The 22,665-nt window shown below is 46.8% G+C and overlaps 1 protein-coding gene across 1 annotated transcript in view; it reads right to left on the bottom strand.

Moving 5' to 3' along the window:
- Nucleotides 1–22,665, bottom strand: part of LOC147120778 (cilia- and flagella- associated protein 210-like) — a 77,220-nt gene that overhangs the window by 28,977 nt on the left and 25,578 nt on the right. Inside the window, exons 5-6 of the mRNA XM_085978466.1 lie at nt 3,581–3,786; nt 995–1,151 (exon numbers count right to left, since the gene is read on the bottom strand). Of these exons, the coding sequence (XP_085834592.1) occupies nt 995–1,151; nt 3,581–3,786 (363 nt within the window). The remainder of the gene's footprint in view (nt 1–994; nt 1,152–3,580; nt 3,787–22,665) is intronic.

The following is a 22,665-nucleotide window of genomic DNA, read 5'->3' as shown; positions in this document are numbered from 1 at the left end:
TCACCTTGACCACTCGTGTGAGGCCATTAAACTTCTTCCGGCACTGGATCCAGGTCCTGGCAGCAACACTGGTGGCATTGACGGCTTGCGCAATCTCCTCTCAACGCCTTCTGATGGTGTGTATCGAAGGCCTCCTGCCCCGCTACGTGTAGCGAACCTGTCTCCTTCTATAGACCCCCTGGACCAAGGCCTCCAGTGCCTTTTCTCTCCCTGTTGTGCCATTGCTGCAGCTACAGTGACAATGAGGTACTCCTGCAACAAAGCACCTCTCCTTTAAGAAGTGCAGACAGCCTTTCACTCTGCAGGCAAACTTTACTTGGACAACAGCCTGCACCCGATATTAGTCCCCCTGTTGAGCGCTGAGCCAACCAGCAATGTGTTTAGTGCTGGGCTCAGTGCTGCAGTCATGCTAATGAGCAGGCAGCACGAAGTTTGCATACTGCCTGCACTACTTTCAACGGGCGTGGGCAGATCGTGCACCCAATTTCGCCCCCATGATATTTTGCCAGAAACCTGCTGTCTTCCAAGTTTGACAAAACACAATTCCATCCCCTTTAAGCTGCTGCAACGGGGAGCATACAGATGTTTTCCATGCCTGGTGCTCACCTACATTATGGCAATGAAACTGACCCTAAAAATATACCACGAATGGACCAGTGCAATTCTTGCACCACCTCACTTCCACTTGGACCTATGCCTGATCAGAAAATCTAAGCTTATATTTGGTGAAAATATTTGACTAAGTGTGATATATAGGAACATTCTCTTCAGGTTGGACCATTCTTTTCAAGTAAAGTGAAAATATCTGCAATAACATGGGTGTTTGCAGTCTTACCCCATACAAGAATCAGTTTCTCCAAACAAAACTTTGGAGGCAACACAAGAAAGCGGAAAACTCATTACATAAATCAAATATAAAGTGTACCACTATAACAAGCCACTCGAATTTCTGGAACCATCAGCTTCTTTGGTTGAAAAAGTGTGTTATACCTACCTTATGATTGATCATATTGTTGTGTTTTTTTTGTCTATTTATTTCTTCAATTTCATTGAGTTCCCATTGATATAAATGTGCTAATTTCTTGATATCTTTTCCTTCCATTATATCTTGTCGTTTCTCTTGTTCTTTTAGATGTTCATTTTCCTTTATCCTGGAATCAAAAAAAGTTTGAGCACCATAATTTTTTAAGTAAAATTAGTAGAATTGTGAGCAACTTTCACAGATATCCCTTCACAAAAGTACTACTTAGAAAAGTTGTGAACAGTTGGTATCAAATATGTTTGCATATTTCAATGGAAATATCCATCAAGATATTTTTAATAACCCACGTCATCAAAGTCTGTGGTGGGGTAGGCATCTTAACTGCTGACTGTGGGGTCAGAGGAAGACAGATCCTTTAATTGTAATACCACTCTCGGACACCTGCATCCATGGCTCCCAACTTATGAAACACACTGGGAAGTTTCCTGTTTCTGGGGCGGGGGCAGCCCCGCCACCCCCCCCCCACCCCCGACAACTCCCAAAGAAACCTAAATGTGCCCCTTACCAAGGGAGCCACTGAGGGCGCACTTAAGTTCCTTCCAAGGGAATTTTTTTTTTTAAACTTACCTTGTCGTTTGGGGTTCCAGGCCATGATCATGACTTGGATCCCCCAGGTGGTCCTCACTTTTACACTTCAGCAAAGAGGTATACACAATCTCACCAAGCATACCTACATCGGGTTTTTTGAGGGCCGAGGTAGTGGGAACTCCTGATATAGGGAGTTACCAGTCTTGGTCCAACCTGTCTTACATTGATGGCTATGTTTGGAGCAGGCCATGGCTCCACCCCAACAGGCTATCCTGGAAACTCCAGTTCAGGGCAAGGGCCAGCATATTCAGGTCCTAATCTAATTTCCAACCCTCCTGCCAAAGTTACAGCAGGGTTACACTGGAAGGGCGTAGGAGTTTTGGAGCCCCAGTGTTTAACACCACTTTTTTAAATATTTGTGCTATTCATGTAAAAAGAAAGACTTGAAAGTCTTGTATTTATAAATCACCTTTCACGACCTCAGGACATCCCAAAGTGCTTTATAGCCAATGAAGTACTTTTGAATTGTAGTCACTGTTGTAATGTAGGAAACGCGGCAGCCAATTTGTGCACAGCAAGCTCCCACAAACAACAATGTGATAATGACCAGATAATGTTTTTTAGTGATGTTGATTGAGGGATAATTATTGGCCTCGACACAGGGGATAACTCCCCTGCTCTTCTTCAAAATAGTGCATGGAATTTTTTACGTCCACTTAGGAGAGCAGACAGGGCCTCGGTTTAACGTTTAAAGATGGCACCTCCGACAGTGCAGCACTCCCTCAGTACAGCCTAGATTTTTGTGCTCGTGTCTCTGGAGTGAAAGATGTCTGTGCTGGGAAATATAACATTCTTCTACTTGGGGCAGTCGATATCAGGATCAAGCATGCCAAACACAAAATGCCATTTAATCTGTTCTAACAAATATAGCTTCCCCCAACTACAAAGTAGTGCTCCCTACTCCAACAGTGCTGTGCTCATAGCTTCTCGGACAGATATTTAGTCTAAATTTGTATCAAATTATGAGTAGTTTTATGCTCTGACCTCTTGCTCAGTTTGGAATTCGATTGAAATCCCCCAGCTCATTTTACTTTCAGCCCTTACAGGGGCAGCTAAAGAAGTTCTTCATCCCAACAATTCAGGCTGGATTCAAACCCAGTTTCCTGAAGTGAAAGTGTGCTAACCTGTTGTGCCACGCTATGCCCATGAACTTAGAATTTGGAAGTTGAGAAGTCCAATAAATTTGATTAAAATCTATGATGTCTTTATTGTAAAGAGGTGTCGAAGTATGCAGAAACTTATGTGAGTAGCTTCCAGATCAAAGGGAACCAAAAATCTGAGCAAAGGAAATCACTTATCAACTTTGAAAAAAAATTCAAAAGTGTTCAAGTATAAGCTCTACTGATACATGTCCTGCGGATTATTCCCAGAATGCCAGAAATGAGGAAATCATATAATAAAGAACAAACTTATATTTATGTCAAGTTTTGAACAAAAAAACCACTGTAAAAAAATCTCCCCAATTTTGTATGTTATTTTCCCACTCTATTTATGTTACCCACAGTGTGCAACTTTTCCTGAATGAGGCACAAGCAGACAACTATTTCCATGTATTTGCCAATGTCTCCAGAGCTAGATGCTTGTTTAAGTTTCAATGTGTTACAAATAATTTGGTCGTTAATAGCTAGGGCAGTCACGAGATGAAAGGTCTTTAATACTTCTTACAGTTAACTTCTCAGTGGATAAAATTTAGAAGCCCAGATCAAGAAACAAACCAATAAACAAAGTTAAGCATTATTGGAGTGTTCTAATCTCAACATGCATAAGAAATGTAATATTCTGGTACCAACAGTGATATTATTTTTATCCATGTGCTGAGACTGTGGAATTTCTTCAAAGTGCTGGATGATTTAAAGGGTGTCAAATAGAATTACTTTTAATCATTTTGGAAGAATTAGAAGCCAAATAAATAAATTACAATAACGTAACTGAAATTTATGCTATACTCACTGCTGTTGATGGAAATCAGAAAGAGCCTTTCTCTGTTCTTTTTGTTTTATTATTTTTTGATACTCTTCATCCTCACTCGAGTTCAGTTGGCGTTGCATTTCCTCCAGTAGGCTTTTATCTTGTCTTTTAAGAAGTTTTATCTTTTTCTGGTTCAGTTTAATCTGGGCTTCTCGTTCTTTCAGCGCTTCAGTGAGCAACAGTGCAGCCTACATAAAAATATATAGATATACATTATGTAGAATAATAATGGATGCTTAGAATGTAGTTGGTGTTATAAACTGTAGGCACAGATGGGGTTATAAGCTGCAATGATCAGTAACATGTCATTCTAGAATGGTACACTAGGTGGAGCTGTATGTTTAGTGGTGGGCTACCCACAAGGCGGTAGTCAAGATGGATGCATATACACTAGTCCACATGGCTGAATAAATGACTAGCTCAAGCTAGCTGTTCATAATGAAAACGTCTATTTATTTATGAACATAACATGGTACCAGGATTGGTAATATCTGCTGAATATTGTGAAACGCGACATGGAGAATTTGAAGCCACTGAAGGGTTTGAAACTCACGGGGAATGTCGACTGCAATTGGCAGACTTTCAAACAACAATTCGAACTCTATATTGCTGCCATCGGGTTCGGTACGATGTCAGATGCAAGGAAAATAGCGTTGCTGCTCATGGTTGCAGGCCCGCAGACGATAGAGATATTTAATACATTTGTATTTGATCAAGTGGAGGACAGAAAAAGAATGGACGATGTGCTAAAGAAGTTTGATACACATTGTTCTCCCAAAAAGGACGAGACCTATGAGAGGTACATGTTCCGTTCACGGACACAGCAGCAAAATGAGACTTTAGATAGCTTTGTGACCGATCTGAAACTGAAAGCACAGACATGTAATTTCTCTGAGCTGAAATCATCCATGATTCATGACCAGATTGTGTTTGGTATTCATGATAAGAAAGTCAGGGAACGTTTGTTGAGAGAAACCAAACTAACATTGGAGGATGCTGTGAAAATATGCCATGCCAGTGAGCTAGCTCAACAGCACGCAAAGACTTTCAGTGAAATTAATAATAATGTGACTGTAATGAGTGACTGTGCTGCTGTCGGTGCTGTGTCCTACGAGGGGAAGAAACGTGGGCAGAACAGAAATGCAAAGCAATCGGAGGATGGAACTTTTAATTGTAAACGCTGTGGTTACCAGCACCAGTCAAGACAATGCCCAGCGTTTGGGAAAATGTGCACAAAATGTAATGGAAAGAATCACTTTGCCAAACAATGCTTTTCAAAAGCAAAAACAAAGAAAGGGCAACAAGTCAATGTGATTGAGGACACTGATTTAAGTGAGACTTTTTTGTAGGAATGGTGTCATGTGACAATATCGAAAAGGATACAGAAAATGTGCAGCCCTCAGGAATGGACAATGCTGAACATAAAGCTAATGCAGTAAAAGAGGACAAATGGATGATGCCACTGCAGGTAAATGGAGCATTAGTTACATTGAAACTAGACACTGGGGCAAAAGCAAACTTAATCAGTATGAGTGACATTAAAAATATGAAAGAAAAGCCCAAAATACAGAAAAAGTCAGTACTACTGAAGAACTATAATGGACAGAAAATAGATAGCTTAGGTGTATGCAGACTTAAAGTGACAGTCAAAGACAAAGTGCATCATCTCATGTTTTCTGTTGTGGCTGAAGGACTTGATTCACTACTAGGTGACAAAGCTTGTGAGGACTTAGAACTGGTCAAGAGAGTCTACCGTATAAATTGTGCTATAAGCAGACCAGATGACTCAGTGGATTCTGTAGTGAGTAATTTCCAGGATGTGTTCAAAGGATTTGGAGTTCTACCATTCACTTACAAGATCCAGCTAAAGGAGGATGCTCAGCCAGTGGTACATGCTCCACGGAGAGTTCCAGCACCCCTGCGTGACCGGCTCAAGAAAGAACTGGACAGAATGACCACACTAGGAGTCATCAGGAAAGTCGAAGAGCCAACAGACTGGGTTAACTCCATGGTATGTGTAAAGAAAAAGAACAATGATCTAAGAGTATGCATGGATCCAAAGGACTTAAATGCAAACATAAAACGTGAATACTACCAGATTCCCAAGCGAGAAGAAATCACCAGTGAAATGTCAGGTGCCAGATACTTCACAAAGCTCGATGCCTCTCAAGGATTTTGGCAACTAAAACTGGATGAAGAGTGCACCAAATACTGTACCTTCAACACACCATTTGGCAGGTATTGTTTCCTCAGAATGCCTTTCGGGATAATATCTGCATCTGAAATCTTTCATAGAGCGATGGAACACATAATTGAAGGTCTGGAAGGAGTTCGGGTCTATGTTGATGACATCATCATCTGGGGCTCCACACTGAAAGAACACAATGAGAGTCTGACTAAAGTGCTACAGAGCATACGCCGGAATGGACTGAAGCTCAACAAAGCCAAGTGTCAGTTTGGCGTCCAGGAAGTCACTTTTCTAGGCGATAATCTATCTGGTAAAGGAATAGAGCCAGATATGGAAAAAGTAAACGCCATACTCAACATGCCCCGACCCACTGATAAAAAAGGAGCGCTATGCATCATGGGGATGATAAACTTCATTGGAAAGTTCATTCCTAACTTGTCAGCCAAGACAGCCTGTCTGCGAGACCTGCTACATAAAACAAATGAGTTCGCATGGACAGAAAGACATGAACAAGAGTGGATGAACCTCAAAACAGTGCTGACAACCACACCTGTACTCACCTTCTTTGACCCAACAAAGAGAATCAAAGTGTCAACGGATGCATCAAAAGATGGCCTAGGCGCGGTCTTGCTACAAGCAGAGGGTGAAGATTGGAAGCCTGTTGCCTATGCCTCCAGGTCTATGACTGATACTGAATGTCGATACGCCCAGATTGAAAAGGAATGTCTAGGCTTGGTAGTTGGACTAGAAAAGTTCCATGGCTACATATATGGACTTCCCACCTTCACAGTTGAGACAGACCACTGCCCACTGGTTGCCATCATTTAAAAAAATCTGAATGAGATGACTCCAAGGATTCAACGACTCATGATGAAGCTGCAAAGATATGACTTTGAACTGATCTACACACCAGGCAAACACATAGTGTTAGCAGATGCACTATCCCGAGCACCCACAATGAGTCATGTGAGCTCTACTGAGGAAGACGTGGATGTTCATATGAGTATGGTCACTGCTGCGCTGCCCGTGTCAGACACAAAATCAAAGCAAATAGCAGAAGAAACAGTAAAAGATACAGTGCTACAAACAGTAATAGAGAACATTCATCATGGTTGGCCAAAAGGTTCCTGTCCAAAGTACTATCACATCAGGTCAGAGTTAAGTGTCGCAAGTGGACTATTACTAAAACAGAACAGAATAGTCATTCCACAGGCTCTACGTCAAGACATGCTCAAAAGGATTCATGAGGGACACCTCGGAATTGAAAAATGCAAAAGGAGAGCAAGAGACACTGTTTATTGGCCTGGCATAAATAAGGACATTGAGAACATGATAGGCATATCTGAGACATGTCAGAAACACCAAAACAAACAAGCAAAGGAACCAATGATAGTAGCTGACTTACCAACAGCACCATGGCAAAAGGTTGGTATGGACCTCTTTCATTTGAATGGTAAAGACTATCTAATAGTGATCTGTTGTGTATGTACCTTTAAAAGAAGAACTGATTATATACTGCAGTAATGGCAGTGACCACCCCTGTATATAAAGCCATAGCAGGCTTCTGTATTTCAGTCTTAAGTTACCCTCTGTTCAGTAAATACCTGTTATTATTGTTCTCCTGCAGTCCGTGTATTATTTATATACTCGGACACTACATTGGCGACGAACAGATTCGAACTCACCTGCAGTACTGCATCACCTCACGGGGATCTTTCCCTGCGAAGAAGCTTCTTGGAGGTCGAAGTCAGAACAACGGGCGTTGACCGCGGGCAACCGCCCAAGGATCCATCGGAGTTCGGAGAGTTGCAGGAGGGGCTGTGGAGAGCTGGGCTTGGCTCCCCAGTTAAGGTGTTCCAGCAAATCGTGCTGGTAGCAGGTATTGCGCTGACCCTTCCGGACTGCGGCGGGCTCGAGCTCGATCGAGCGGCTCTGCAAAGGGGCCGTGCAGTGTCATCGGGAGGAAAAGAGAGAGAGAGAGAGAGAGGGTGGAGCGCACAGGGCGCAGTCGGTGCTCAAGAACCGGGCAGCGTAGCGAAAATAAAACAAGGGGAAGGAAAAGTGAGACGCGCCGAAGCCGCGGGTCGCCGCCATTACCCTGCAGAACGCTAGGAGCAGCGTGGCAGCAAGGGGAAGAAGGAAAAGCGCGTGAGGCGCCATTTTAATCCATTGGTGAAGAAGAAAAAGCGCGGGAGGCGCCATTTTAAATCACCCAAGATGCCGAAAAGTGGCAGTATCACTGCTTTCGACAACGAGGTAGAAGACTGGACCACGTATGTGGAATGAATTGAAGTGTCCTGCAAGGCAAATGAGGTGGCCGATGGAAAGAAGGCGTCGGTATTATTAAATTTGATGGGCGCGAGAACGTACGGCCTATTGCGGAATTTAATTACCCCAGCTAAACCAATGGAGAAAAGTTTTGAAGAGATTGTTAATATCTTACAGGAACACCTAAACCCTACACCGCTGCTGATAGCAGAAAGATTCAAGTTCCATAAAAGAAACCAGCACAAAGATGAGAGCAATGCTGACTATCTTACGGAACTACGCAAGTTATCGAAGCACTGCCAGTTCGGAGCAGGACTGGCAGACACCTTACGGGATAAGTTTGTCTGCGGGCTCCAGAGTGAAGGAACCCAGAAATGATTACTTTCGGAAAAAGACCTGACGCTAGAACAGGCTTTCAGCGTGGCAGTATCCTACGAAGCAGCAGCACGGGGAGCTGCGGAAATACAACAGAAACCACAAGAATACAGCGCTAACGAAATGGCGTATGGAGCAGAAAAGTGCAATCGCTGCGGCAGAACAACCCATGACCAGAAGGACTGCTGGTTTAAGGACAAAGTATGCAGGCAATGTGGGAAAATGGGACACATAGCAAGAGTCTGCAGGTCGGGAAAAAAAACCAACACTACAAGAACTACTAAGGAAAAGTACAAGAAAGTAAAGAAATTGACAGACAGTAGTTCGGAAGATCAGGAGACTAAGTTGTCTAAAGTTACACAACGTGATCGCAAAGGAGGATCACCGAACCATTTGGGTCACCCTCATGATAGCAGGGTCCCCAGTAAAGATGGAATTGGACACAGGATCAGCCCTAACTGTCATGAATCGACGAGACTATGAGCGGCTATTCTCACACATACCCTTGAAGGACACGTCCATTGTATTGAAGACATACACGGGGCAAAAAGTCTACCTCAGAGGAAAAATAAGGGTGCCAGTTGAATACAACGGCAAGGAAACACAGAAACTGTATCTATATATACTACCAGATGGAGGACCACCATTATTGGGACGTGAATGGATCCGAAAAATACAATTGGATTGGCATTCCATTCAGGCGCTAACTGTGACTGATAAAAAGGATGATGACGTCACACCTGGACGACTGTCTAAAATTCTAACTGACGCGAAAGAGGTGTTCCAACAAGGACTTGGGACTCTAAAAGGGGTAACGGTAATGATAAAAATCGAAGATAACGCAAACCCAAATTTTTTTAAGGCCAGACCGGTACCTTACGCGATCCGCCCAGCCGTTGAAGCAGAGCTGGGGAGTCTGGAACATTCGGGTGTGCTGTCCAAGGTGGACTGGAGCGAGTGGGCCACACCCATCATTCCTGTAATGAAGAAATCATTGAGCAGCACGCCTGGGGAACCGAAGAAAGTTCGCATCTGTGGGGACTCCAAGGTAACTGTGAACCCAGTCCTGCACACAGTACAATATCCACTTCCACGGATAGAAGATATTTTCGCCTCACTATCTGGAGGGAAACGCTTTACAAAGATTGATCTGGCCCAAGCGTATCTACAAATGGAGGTGGAAGAAGCGTCCAAGAAATACCTCACGATAAACACTCACAAAGGCCTTTACCAGTACAATCGGCTGGTATTCAGGGTAGCATCAGCCCCGGCTATTTGGCAGAGGGCGATGGAACAAGTCCTGCAAGGGATCCCGGGGACCCAGTGTTGTTTGGACGACATCCTGGTTACGGGCGAAAATGACAGTGAACACCTTGCCAACCTGGAGCAGGTGCTCACGACATTACAGGAATATGGGCTACGAGCCAACCGCCCCAAATGTGAGTTCTTCAGGAGACAAATCTCGTATTGTGGCCACATGATTGATGAGGAAGGGTTGCATAAGTCGCCGGACAAGATTGAGGCTGTAGTCAAAGCTCCAGCACCGGAAAATGTGTCGCAACTGAGGTCGTTCCTCGGGTTGGTGAACTACTACCATAAGTTCTTGCCGAATTTATCTACAATTCTGCACCCACTGAACGCCCTACTGCAAACTGGAGTAACATGGAAATGGAGTGATGAGTGTAAGCGTGCCTTTCAGAAATGTAAATGCCTAATCACTTCAAAAGAAGTATTGGCCCACTACAATCCAACACTACCGATTCGGTTAGCATGTGATGCGTCTCCCTACGGCATTGGAGCGGTGCTGTCACACAAATTCCCTGACGGTTCAGAGAGGCCAATAGCCTTTGCGTCGCGCTCGTTAACCTCAGCCGAGCGTAACTACGCCCAGATTGACAGGGAGGCCCTCAGCCTGGTGTGGGGGGTGAAGAAGTTCAATCACTATCTGCACGGGCAGAAATTCACCCTACTGACTGATCATCAGCCCCTGGTCTCCATTTTTAACCCAAAGAAGGGTGTTCCGGCGATGACGGCGCAACGGCTGCAAAGATGGTCACTTTTTCTAGGGGCACATCAGTACGACATAGAGTACAAGGGTACGAAACAGCATGGAAACGCTGATGGGCTGTCTTGCCTACGGTAGAGGAAGCACCTGCAGTGGACCCTGTTGAGATATTCCATGCAACCATAGTCGAATGTCTACCTGTTACAAACTCAAGTATAGAGAAGGAAACCCGAAATGACCCGACACACTCTCGGCTCTATGATTTGACGGTGAAGGGATGGCCAGCACATGGCGACTCACTGTTGCCAGCATTCTCGCCAAGGAGAGAACAGCTGTCAGTGTGCCGGGGGACCTTGATGTGTGGATCCCGAGTGGTAATTCCACCCAAGTTGAGAGATAGAGTGCTCAATGAGCTTCATGAGGGTCATCTGGGAAGGGTAAAAATGAAGAGCCTAGCCAGGGCATTTGTGTGGTGGCCGGGAATCGATAAAGAAATCGAGGATATGACCAAGAGATGCACAGGATGCCAGAAGGTCCAAAATGCTCCACCACAGGCCCCGCTACATCCATGGGAGTGGCCCTCATCTCCATGGCAATGGGTACACATTGATGTTGCTGGTCCATTTATGGACTCAATGGCCTAGAAATTCAGTTGCTTGCGCCAGCCGGTAGCGCCCTAGGAGGAGGAGATGTTGGGCGCTCGCCGGCTAGCGGCCGGGCGCAGCGCGATCTGCGCCTCTCCCCAACTTCACTCACGATTTAGCGGCGGCGCAAAGTCTTTGCGTGCGCTCAGCTGCGCGCGCAGATCGTGACGTCATTTCCTCGTGCAACGCCCTTTGTGCGCCCCAAACCGGAAATTCAGTCGCGATGCCCTATTGTGCGCCTGGCGCCCCTAGCGACTGGTAGAGGGGAACGGTTCTCAGTCGAAGCGGGGCGCGGGGGGTGCAAATTAAAGGGCACACCTCCTGCAGTAGAAAAGGCTGCCATTTGGCAGCACTCCTTTTTGAGAGACGGATCTTTGTAGAGAGACCAAGGTAGAGAGCTTTCTGCTTTGGCTCAACACTCGGACAGGTACTTGTGGCTTCAGGCCACAGCTTTCCACTTGTCTTTGCCTTCAGTGACATATCATTGTTTGCTAACATATAATGGGGGCTGCAATGGGTGCAAACGCTGGCCTTCTCTATTGCATCCAAAGGGCTCACAGACGCCGTGAGAGAGTGGCAGTCCTGGCTAGACGGAGAGGGGGCAACAGGCGTCGGGAAAGGAGGCCTTACCCACCCAGGGTATACCGCCAGCAGTTCTCCTATCTGAACATGTCTGACGAGCAGTGTGTTCGGAGGCTGCGACTCCGAAGGGAGGTGGTCACTGAGATCTGCCACCTGCTTGGCGGTGATCTGCAGCCACATCTGAGGAGCAGGACGTCTCTGTCGGTGGCAGTGAAGGTGACGGTGGCTCTCAACTTCTATGCCACCGGCTCCTTCCAATCCGCTACTGGGGACATTTCCAACATCTCCCAGTTCGCCGTGCATTGCTGCATCCGCCAGGTGACCAATGCCCTTTTCAAAAGGAGACGTCAGTTCATCTCCTTCTCCATGGCCCTTGTCAAACAGCAACAGCGTGCAATGGGCTTTGCAGCATTCGCGGGCTTCCCCATGGTGCAGGGCGCCATTGACTGCACGCATGTGGCTTTGCGGGCACCTCTGGAGAATGCCGAGGATTACCGCAACCGGAAGGGCTACCATTCGCTCAACGTTCAGCTGGTGTGTGACCACAGGCAGCTCATCCTAGCTGTCAATGCCCGCTTTCCAGGCAGCAGCCACGATGCCTTCATCCTGCGCCAGACTTCTGTGGCAGACATGTTCCAGGCCCAGCCTCACCCACGAGGATGGCTTCTCGGGGACAAAGGCTATCCTTTGTGTACCTGGCTGATGACCCCGCTCCGTGCGCCCAGCACCCCTGCTGAAGAGGGATACAACGACAGCCATCAAGCGACCAGGAACATCATTGAGCAAACAATCGGCGTCCTGAAGCAATGGTTCCGCTGTCTGGATCGTTCCGGTGGAGCCCTACAATATTCCCCGGAGCGAGTCTCCCATTTCGTGGTCGTGTGCTGCATGCTGCACAACCTGGCTATCCGCAGGACTCAGCCACTGCCACCAGAGATTGGAGGACCACCTGAGGAGGAGGAGGAGGAAGAGCAGCACAGGAGGGAGGCAGAAAGTGCAAGGGCCGCCCGTCGCCGGCTTATTGAACGTCGGTTCTAGGCCCCCTCTCACGGAATAGCTTGTGCCAATGTCACCAGATGAATGTAGCCGCTCCACAAGCCCTCAGCCGAGCAGGGCAACCAGGACTTGCAAAAAAAAGCATGCAGAGTGCGATTTAAGAACATTAATTTATTGCAAACCTCTGCCCTTCCCACATTACAACCTCATGGAGAGAAGCCCCCTCCAAAAACACAAAACTAACAGTCTCGGCCTTACAAAACAAAGAAAGACACCAGTCTCGGCCTTACAAAAACAAAGAAAGACACCAGTCTCGGCCTTACAAAAACACAACTGCACCAGTCTCGGCCTTTCAACAAACACAAAGCATTGGTGCAGACCTTCTACTTTTTGCCCTGCGAGGGCGATGCCTTTCGCATCCGTGACTGGCCCCTGCCCGCCCTGCAGCTCCTCCTCAATGGGACCCCAGTGGCTGCAGCAAGGCTGGGGGAAGGCTGCTGAGGGTCAGATGGCGAGATGGTAGATGCCCTTGGGGGTCGGCCTGCACCAGCTCTGGCCCTGGAGGGTCCAGCTGCTGGCTGCTCCAACTCTGCTTGGGCGGCAGCAGTCTGTCCAGCGGCTCGTGGCAGCTGCAATGGCGGAGTGGCAGTGTCGGCTGCAGGAATGGTGCCAACCTGACAGATCGCAGGTACTCCCTGGTCGCCTGATACATTGGCACTCGCACGGGCCAGCACTGCAGCATGCGCAGCAAACAGCTGAAGAACAGACTGCTGGGCTGCTGCTGCGCGGCGAGTGCCCTGGCGATGCCTGGCTGATCCAGCGAGGGTGGCAGCAGTTAGTGCCCGTGTGGCCCTGGTCTGTGTCCGCATGACACCAGCCAGTGAATGAACGGCACGACTGAGCACTTGGCTCGAAGCCGCCTGTGCTGCCGCGAAGTCCTGCAGACTCCTGGCCTGTGCTGCACTGAATTGTTGCAGACTCCTGGCCTGTGCTGCACTGAATTGTTGCAGACTCCTGGCCTGTGCTGCTCCGAATTCCTGCACACTCCTTGACAGAGACTCAATGGAGTCAGGCATCCTTGCCACTGCAGCCATGAGCTCAGTGTGCCTGCGCTCAGCCTGGACGGCCATTTCCTCCAGGAGCCGGACCTCCTCTGCGCTCACCGTCGCAGGACTGGAGGCCGCACTCACCCTCTGGGGAGAAGTCTGCCGAGCTTCCCCACCCCTCCCGCATTGCTGCAGGCCGCTGGGCCCCGGAGCTTCACTCTCCTCCGACCCTTCCCCCCGGCTCCCCTCCAGGGAAGGCGTGTCCCCTTCATCGCCATGGGCTGGCGCGGCTGAGGGTGGCACTGATGGGCCGGCTTCCTCTTCCTCCTCTTCGAATTCGGATTCGCTGACAGTGGCAGCTTGAGGGCCCGCCTCCTCACCTGGCGATTCACCATCTGAAAGCAGGGAGGCACAAGAGTAGCTTTAGAGTGAGGACAGGGCGGCAGCGAGGGAGGCATGAGTGCTGCCATGCACTGCATTGGTCGGACAGTGGCAAAGGATGCTGATCTGAGGCGCAAGTGGAAAGAGAGAGGTCAAAAAGGTGATGCCCTTACCATTGGTGCCTAGAACAGGGTCGGCATCTCCACTGGCAACGGGGCCAATCAGCCGGCCTGCCATAATGCGCTCCACACGCTGGTCGAGGTCAGAGAGCTCTTTGACGTCAGGACGGCCTCCCCCGGTCTCACGTAACTTCCTCCGGTTGTGCGCCACCTTGGCCTGCAAGAGAAAGGACGGCCTCTAAGTACAGTGTGAAGCCCTGATCTTGTCTGCACTGCCTCCCATGGTGAACTGGCCCTGACAGTGTGAAGCCCTGATCTTGTCTGCACTGCCTCCCATGGTGGACTGGCCCTGACAGTGTGAAGCCCTGATCTTGTCTGCACTGCCTCCCATGGTGGACTGGCCCTGACAGTGTGAAGCCCTGATCTTGTCTGCAATGCCTCCCATGGTGGACTGGCCCTGACAGAGTGAAGCCCTGATCTTGTCTGCAATGCCTCCCATGGTCGAATATCTTGTACAGTGTGTAAAGTGCTGAATGTGCAAGTGATTTTCATGACAGTCCCATAGCTGCTGGATGAGGGCTGGCCATTAGGGCTTTCAGGTCCCTTTGCCCATAAACTGAGGTGCACATGCAGGGATGAGGAGGACACTGGAAAGGGTACTCACCCTGACAACCCGAGTGAGGTCGTTGGAACTTTTTCCAGCATTGCACAGGAGTCCTGGCAACCACGCTGTTGGAAGTCACCCTGTTTGAGACCTCCCTCCAGGCTTTCCGGTAGGCGCTGGGCAGCGGCCTCCTGCCACCTTCTGGGAACAGAACATGGCGCCTGCGCTCCACTCCGCCAACCAGCACCCTCAGGTCACCGTCGCTGAAGCGCTGCGCTCTCTCCCTGGCCTTCTCCATAGCCCTGGGCGTTGTGCAGATGAAGCAGAAGTGGTCAGGCCTAGCTTGAGGGCTGCAGTGTGCAGGGCGTGGCAGCCAAACAAATCCACCCTCCCCCTTTAAGAGCTGACCGGTGCCAGAGTGTCTGCCGTCAATCAGCAACTCGCCGCACCTGCGCTGCGCCCGGCCTCGGGGGTATCGCTCAGCACCGCCGGCTTAGCGCCTAAAGATAGTTGTGCATCGCCTGTTTTAGCGCAGCAGCAACCTCTTGGGGCGATGTGACTGAATATCGGCGAAGGTGGCGCGAACTTGCGCCGGGCGCAAACTTTAGCGGCCGCCCGACTTTAGCGCCCCGAACGTGGCTATACTGAATTTCTAGGCCAATGTTCCTAATCGCTGTGGACTCCCATTCGAAATGGCCAGAGGTCATCAAAATGTCCTCCACCACCACAGAGAAAACTATTGCAGTCCTACGGACCATCTTCGCCAGGAATGGCTTGCCAGAACAGATTTGCTCCGACAATGGGCCACAGTTTGTGTCAGAGGATTTCCGAAGGTTTCTGAGGAATAATGGGGTGAAGCATTACACATCTGCCCCATATCATCCAGCCACAAATGGATTGGCTGAGAGGTTTGTTCAGGCCTTTAAAAAGGCCATACAGGCAATGCATAATGACGACATACCACTACAACACAAGGTGGATAATTTCTTGTTTGCTTACTGGAATGCGACACATGCAGTCACCAACCAAGCTCCAGCCATAATGTTCTTCAACCGAAGGCTAAGATGTCGCCTGGATTTGCTCAAACCAAACATAAGACGAGATGTTGAGGATAAGCAATTCCAGCACATAAATGAGAAGCCAACCAGGAGCTTCAAGATAGGGCAACCAGTCTTGGCCCACGACTACCGAACAGAAAAATGGCAGCCAGGAACGATATGCACACAGCAGGGACCACTAATGTACACAGTGGACGTTGGAGAGAGCATCGTGAGACGCCATGCTGACCAAATTCTAGAGTCACAGGAACAAGCCAAACCCATACCACGAGCAGGTGCACCTGGTAATCAACCCGAAGTACAGATTGCGTCTACCTCAGAAGCAGTGGTATTGGAAGCTGACGAACCAACCAATGACAATGAGCCAGAATCAACTCCGCCGCAAGAACAGGATACTTGAGAAAGGCGTTATCCAGTCAGGATCAGGAAGCCTCCTCAAAGACTGAACTTATAAATGATTATTTCAGTTGATGTATATAGTACAGAGAAAATTGTAACTGTAATTAGTTATTATTTAGTTGTTAAATGAATGTTATGTACTGTTTATCTAAAAGGGGAGGAATTGTTGTGTATGTACCTTTAAGAGAAGAACTGATTCTATACTGCAGTACCGGCAGTGACCACCCTGTATATAAAGCCATAGCAGGCTTCTGTATTTCAGTCTTAAGTTACCCTCTGTTCAGTAAATACCTGTTATTATTGTTCTCCTGCAGTCCGTGTATTATTTATACTCGGACACTACATGATCGACTACTATTCTAACTATCCTGAGATGGCGCTGCTCTCAAGCACATCAGCAAGCAGTGTCATAATGCATGTTAAATCCATCTTCGCCAGACATGCAATTCCCAGGATTGCCGTTAGCGACAATGGTCCGTGCTTCAACTGTAAACTTGTAAACTGTAAGGAGTGGCAACAGTTTGCAGCACATTATGACTTTCAACACATCACATCCAGTCCTCTGTATGCTCAGTCGAATGGTGAGGCAGAGAAAGGTGTTTAAGTTCTCAAACAGCTACTGAAGAAAGCAACAGAAAGCAAGTCTGATCCTTATCTCAACCTGCTGAGCTACCAAGCCTCCCCTTTAGACTGTGGTTCTTCACCTGCTGAACTCCTAATGGGTCGCAAGTTGCACACCATGCTACCCTGCTGTGCAAAAGAAAAGCAGAGTAAGGAACTGAGATAGAGACTTCAACTGTTAAAGCTGAAACAGAAATCATACTATGACAAGTCATCCAAAACTCTGAAACCATTGACAAGGGTTGATGTTGTCAGGATTGAGGATCCAGATGCATGGAACAGGAAAGCTACAGTTCTTGAGGAAGTAGGACCAAGGTCATACACTGTTAGAACTGAGGAAGGACAGATTCTCAGGAGGAATCGCCATTCCCTCCTGAAAACACAAGAAACTATCCAAGAGCAAATCGATGACAATGCCGCAATTGAATCTTGTCACTCACCACCAGAACAATCTAACACAAACATACATACAGGCTCTCATGAAAACACATCAGACTTACCTGTGCTGAGAAGATCCACACGTGAAGTAAAAAAGCCTGATAGACTTAATCTTTGAGCACAAAGAAAACTATAATAAAAGAATGAAAAGCTTAGAGTTCATAAAGTAAAGCTTTGAAAATGTGTTGACTGTTGTGAAGATGTTTATGTCGTTATGATTGATTGATATTGATTTTGTTTAACACCTCTAAGGGGGATGTAATGATCAGTAACATGTCATTCTAGAATGGTACACTAGGTGGAGCTGTATGTTTAGTGGTGGGCTACCCACAAGGCGGTAGTCAAGATGGATGCCTGTACACTAGTCCACATGGCTGAATAAATGACTAGCTCAAGCTAGCTGTTCATAATGAAAACGTCTATTTATTTATGAACATAACATAAGCTATAGTCACAAATTCAAGGAATTTATTCACATCAACAGAACTCCAAGACTGAATTACAGCTTTTAAATCCCTCTTCATCATTTCTAATTATATATTACTAGCAGATCGCCCATGGTTTTTGCACATGGCAATTCAGATGTTGCGCAGTTTTATAACAGTAGTGTTGTATTATGTAACATGTAATGTATTATTCTGCTACTGAGATGGAGCTGTGATGAAGGTGACCTGTCCCTTTTAGGCCACCAAATCCAATTCCTGTAAATATGCAGTCAATTAGAATTATCGTTGGTACACATAGTTTGCAGACAGCCAGGTGCTTGTAAATTTTCAGTTCTCGGTCAATCTGTAAACTTGCTGAGGTAAAGCTAATATTGAGGTTTTTTTTTTAATGAAGCTATGTGTATATGTGTTTGTGTGTGAGATAAAAAGTGAGGAAAATGAGTGTACAGATTTTGATTGCACACTTTTGCAGCTTTTGTTTTGCATTCTATATATTTCATCAAGTCTATTAAGCTGAAGGGAACAGAAAAAATAGAGACTAGTGTGTACGTGTGTGAGTGAGAGACTTTTTTTTATTTTAATGTTAATTCTGTTTAAAAGAAAAGTTGAATATTGCAGACAACTAATTATCTCACCTGTGTTTTGTTGAAAGAAATAGTAAATGCTAATTGCTTACACTTACGAGACAGATTATAATTGCTGAAATCTATAAGACAGAAAGAGAGCGATAAATAATGTAAATTTCCTCATTCTAATTTGATTTATCTTCTATTTTTTTTAAAGTTGATTCTGAAAGTAAAGAAAACCTCTTTGAAGGCAATAGATAGAAGAGTAGGAGAACAGAAGGGTGTGGCAAACAAATTGAGGTTATGTGGGACTCTGGCCTCCCATCACCCAAACTTGAGGGGAATAGAAGCAAGGGAGCGAGGAGGATAGAGGAGTTGAGCAGGTAGTGATGGAAGTGGTGTGGTCAGAAGAGGAGGAGGTAGTGGAAAGGTGAAAGGATAGGGGACATTATGGGAACAAGGGGTTGGGGGAAGCATGTGATTGGAGGAGGAGTGGGAAGGGAGCTGCTGAGGGCTATATTTTCCTCACAACCTCCACCTTAATGCAGTCTGCAGCTGTTGGTGGCTCCTTTCTCTCTGTGCACATCTGTGTACATTTTCTGTCAACCTTTTCCATTATAAATTACTATGTCCATATTTATAATGGAAACTGCTTTTGTAAAACTTGCCAGGTTGCGATTACATCCTCCCTCTAATCGAGACACTGCCACACCACAACTGGTGCAAGGGCATAATTACAGCCTGACAAATTTCCATAAGCAGTTCCCATAATAAACATGGACACAGGAACTTATAATGGGAATACAAAAATAAGGACAGAATGAATGGCTTTAAAATGAGGAATAAATTACGTCTGCGTGCCCTGATCCAATTATCCCAGCCCAGTAACCGTGATTCACTTGAAGACGATGGGAAATCAATTACTAAAGGCAAATAGTAAAGCATTTTACAAGCATTAAATGTAAAAGAAAAGTTAACAAAAGAGTAGAGATAATTACAGAAGCAAAAAAAGGAAAACATAGAAACAGGTGTAGGCTATTCAGCCCCTCAATCTTACTGCCATTCAATTAGATCATGGCTGATCTGTACCTCAATTCCATATTCCTGGATTTAACTTAGAGAAAATAATCTACCTCAGATACAAATCCCAAAATTCATGGCCAATTTGTTTTCAGGTTTTTTACTAAATAAACTTAATTACCTCACATGCTTCTGTGCTTTTCCACTTATCTGCAAGAGAGTGGGACTTCCAAACAACAAATGCTGTCACCTTGGATTATATTATCAAGTATTAGAGTGGGATATCAACCCATAAGCTTCTGACTTAGAGGCAAATGTATTACGAAGTGAGTGAAGATGATACTTTTGATAACAGCTCCATTAATAGTCTTGGTTTCAGACAAGTAGTGCAGGGAGGTAAACTGCAGCGAGGTATGGTAGACCATCCACTAGATTTGGTATGAAGAGAAGGCCTCACCCTAGTTTTTACCAAAGGGGATTTCTGAATTTTCCCAAGAAAAAGGAAATAGAGTTCTTAGAGCGGTTTTCATGTGTACTTTACCAAACATTACTGCTGATTTTAGGAGCCAGTGATAATTGCAATTTGGTATGCCTGTTTTCAACTCGGGGGGAAAATTGGGTCACGCCCCCATGCCTGAAATTCACTGGTAGCGCCCCAAGAGGTGGGGTGCTACTGGAAGCACCCCGCTGCCCTCTTGGGGTGCTGCGAGTGAATATTATGGTGCTACAAGCTGCAGCGCCACGCCCTGCGGCACGTCGCGCCGTGGTACTGCAGGCCTTCCTTCCCATATTAAAGGGGAGGGGCTTGCACAGCGCGACCCGGGGCCCAGCTGAGCCAGCAGGGATCAAAGTGCCGGCAAAAGAGCCTGGCACTCAAGAGAAGTGCCGAGCTCACGGAATGCAGCCGGCACCCCGCAAGGGGGCTGCACAGAAAGCCGGGGACAGCAACTGGGCAGGCGCTGGCAGGCGGCCAGCAACAAAAATGGCCGCCTGGCACCTCCCCTTTAATTTGTGCTGCTCCGGCCGCAGGTAGGCCCCCCTGACCCTGTCGAACATAGCGTCCAGCGGTAAGTCAGGGGGCGCTACTGAAGATTGCGGCCGGGGCGCTGCGCATGGCGATGACGTCATCGGTTACCGCCGCCGTAACCTCCCGCTGAATTTCATGGAAGGCGTTGGCGGCGCCGTGCCCAGGCGCAAGTTTCTCTGCGCCCCGTTAGCGCCCTCTTGGGGCACTAACGGGAGGCGCAAATCCACTGAATTTTCCCATGGTATTTAATTAAGACTGAGACAACCAGGCATTGTCCTTCCGAGAACTATTAGCTCAGACTTCTGCAATACATGGAAGATGCTGAATGAGGAAGTTAGATTGTTTTGTAGAGTCATCCTCATTCTTTGAGTGAAACATCCTCCACATAGTGAGCTCTTCTCAGCTTTGTGTCTCTATATTTATGGTTAGACTGTGTTTTTAACATGTAACTATCACATTTTTGTCTCTTTTAGAAAAACAAACACAATGAGGACGATTTTATTTAAGGGGAGGATCAGGGATTTTAACTCACGGGCCTCCTTTAAATGATACAAAAACAAAATACTGCGGATGTTGGAAATCTGAAATAAAATCAAAAAATACTGTAAATATTCAGCAGGTCAGGCAGCATCTGAGCAGAGTTAACATTTCGGTTGATGACCTTACATCAGAACTGGAAAAAGTTAGAGATGTAACAGATTTTAAGCAAGTGTTGGGGCAGGGAAAGGGGGGAGTGGAGGAAAACACAAAAGGAAAGGTCTGTGATAGGGTGGAAGACAGGAGTGATTAAATGACAAAAGGTATGATTGTACAAAGCAAAAGGAAATGGTAATGGGACAAATAAAGAAACAAAAGATGGGTCCAGAAGAGGTGTAAATGGAAATGGCAGAATCATCAACAGCTGCCATCTGTAAAAATAGGGGCAGAGTTTATGGTCTGAAATTGTTGAACACGATGTTGAGTCCAGAAGGCTGTAAAGTGCCTAATCGAAAGATGAAGTGCTGTTCCTTGAGCTTATGTTGAGCTTCGTTGGAACAGTGTATGAGGCTGAGGACAGAGAGTTCAGTGTGGGAGTGGGGCAGAGAATAAAGTGACAGGCAACCAGAAACTCGATGTCAAGCTTACGGACTGAACGGAGGTGTTCAGCAAAGCGGTCACCCAATCTGCGTTTGGTCTCCCCAATGTAGAGGTGACCGCATCGTGAGCAGCGAATACAGTATACTAAATTGCAAGAAGTACAAGTAAATCGCTGTTTCACCTGGAGGGAGTGTTTGGGGCCCTGGCCTTGGAAGGGAGGAGGTAAAAAGGGCAGGTGTTGCATCTCCTACACTTGCATGGGAAGGTGCTGTGAGAAGGGGAGGGGGTGTTGGGGGTGATTGAGGAGTGGACCAGGGTGTCGCGAAGGAAGCGGGCTGTTCGGAATGCTGTAACGGGGAGGGGAAGATTTAAATGGAGCTTGAAGGACTCCCACCCAAACCTGGCTAGATCCACTACCTCGCTGCCGACAGGGACTGGAGAGACAGGTCCCCAGCACTAAAGTAAATCCTTTTGAGGAAGCTCATGGCTGGGGAGTAAGAAGGAAATGCCTGGCCGGGGTGGCCCAATTTTTTCTCATGGAGCCTAGAAGAGCATACCTGCTCCTCCTGGCCCACAAGGAACCCTAAAAAGAATTAAAACAACTTACCTTGTGACTCTTCTGGTCTTCATTGCAGTTCCTGACGGGTTCAGCCTAGCGGGCAAGGCACCACTACTCTGCTGTGCTCAGGCCTTAGGCTAAAATTGCAGTCAGGCTCAATGACATCATTGGGGCCCAATCTACATATTTAAAGCAGGGTCCTGCTGCCTTCCGGCAGGTGTCCCGCCCAGATGCTGAAAACAGCAGGTTAAAATCCAATCAAGGCAGCTTGATCCCAGCGAGGTAAGTCGTTGCCCTTATTTTAAATTCCTTCCAATGTATCAGCTGAGGATTATACCTTTATATGTCACAGAAAGGAAAAATCATATATCCCAGCTTCATGACATCAAAAAACATCTAAGGGCTCAAACCATGTTTGTGCTCATCCTTGGCTGCTTGCGCTTACTTGTTCATGACATGGAGGATACCCAATATCAAAATTGAGGAAGGCTGCACAAGGTATGTAATCTTATTATCTCTCAATAAATGAAAATGATACAAATTAAGTAGTGTTGAAATCAAATCAATTGAAGACTGCGAGTAGTTACTATGGTATTATTATTACAGATTCATCCTGTTATGAAAGACTATTATAAGAGGATCATATTG

This window comes from Somniosus microcephalus, chromosome 3 (assembly GCF_052327205.1).
Source record: "Somniosus microcephalus isolate GS21.2 chromosome 3, FLI_Smic_1.0, whole genome shotgun sequence".
In the NCBI taxonomy this organism is placed as follows: Eukaryota; Metazoa; Chordata; class Chondrichthyes; order Squaliformes; family Somniosidae; genus Somniosus; species Somniosus microcephalus.
Note: the sequence above shows the minus strand (reverse complement) of the source record. Positions and strands in the feature narration are given on the sequence as shown.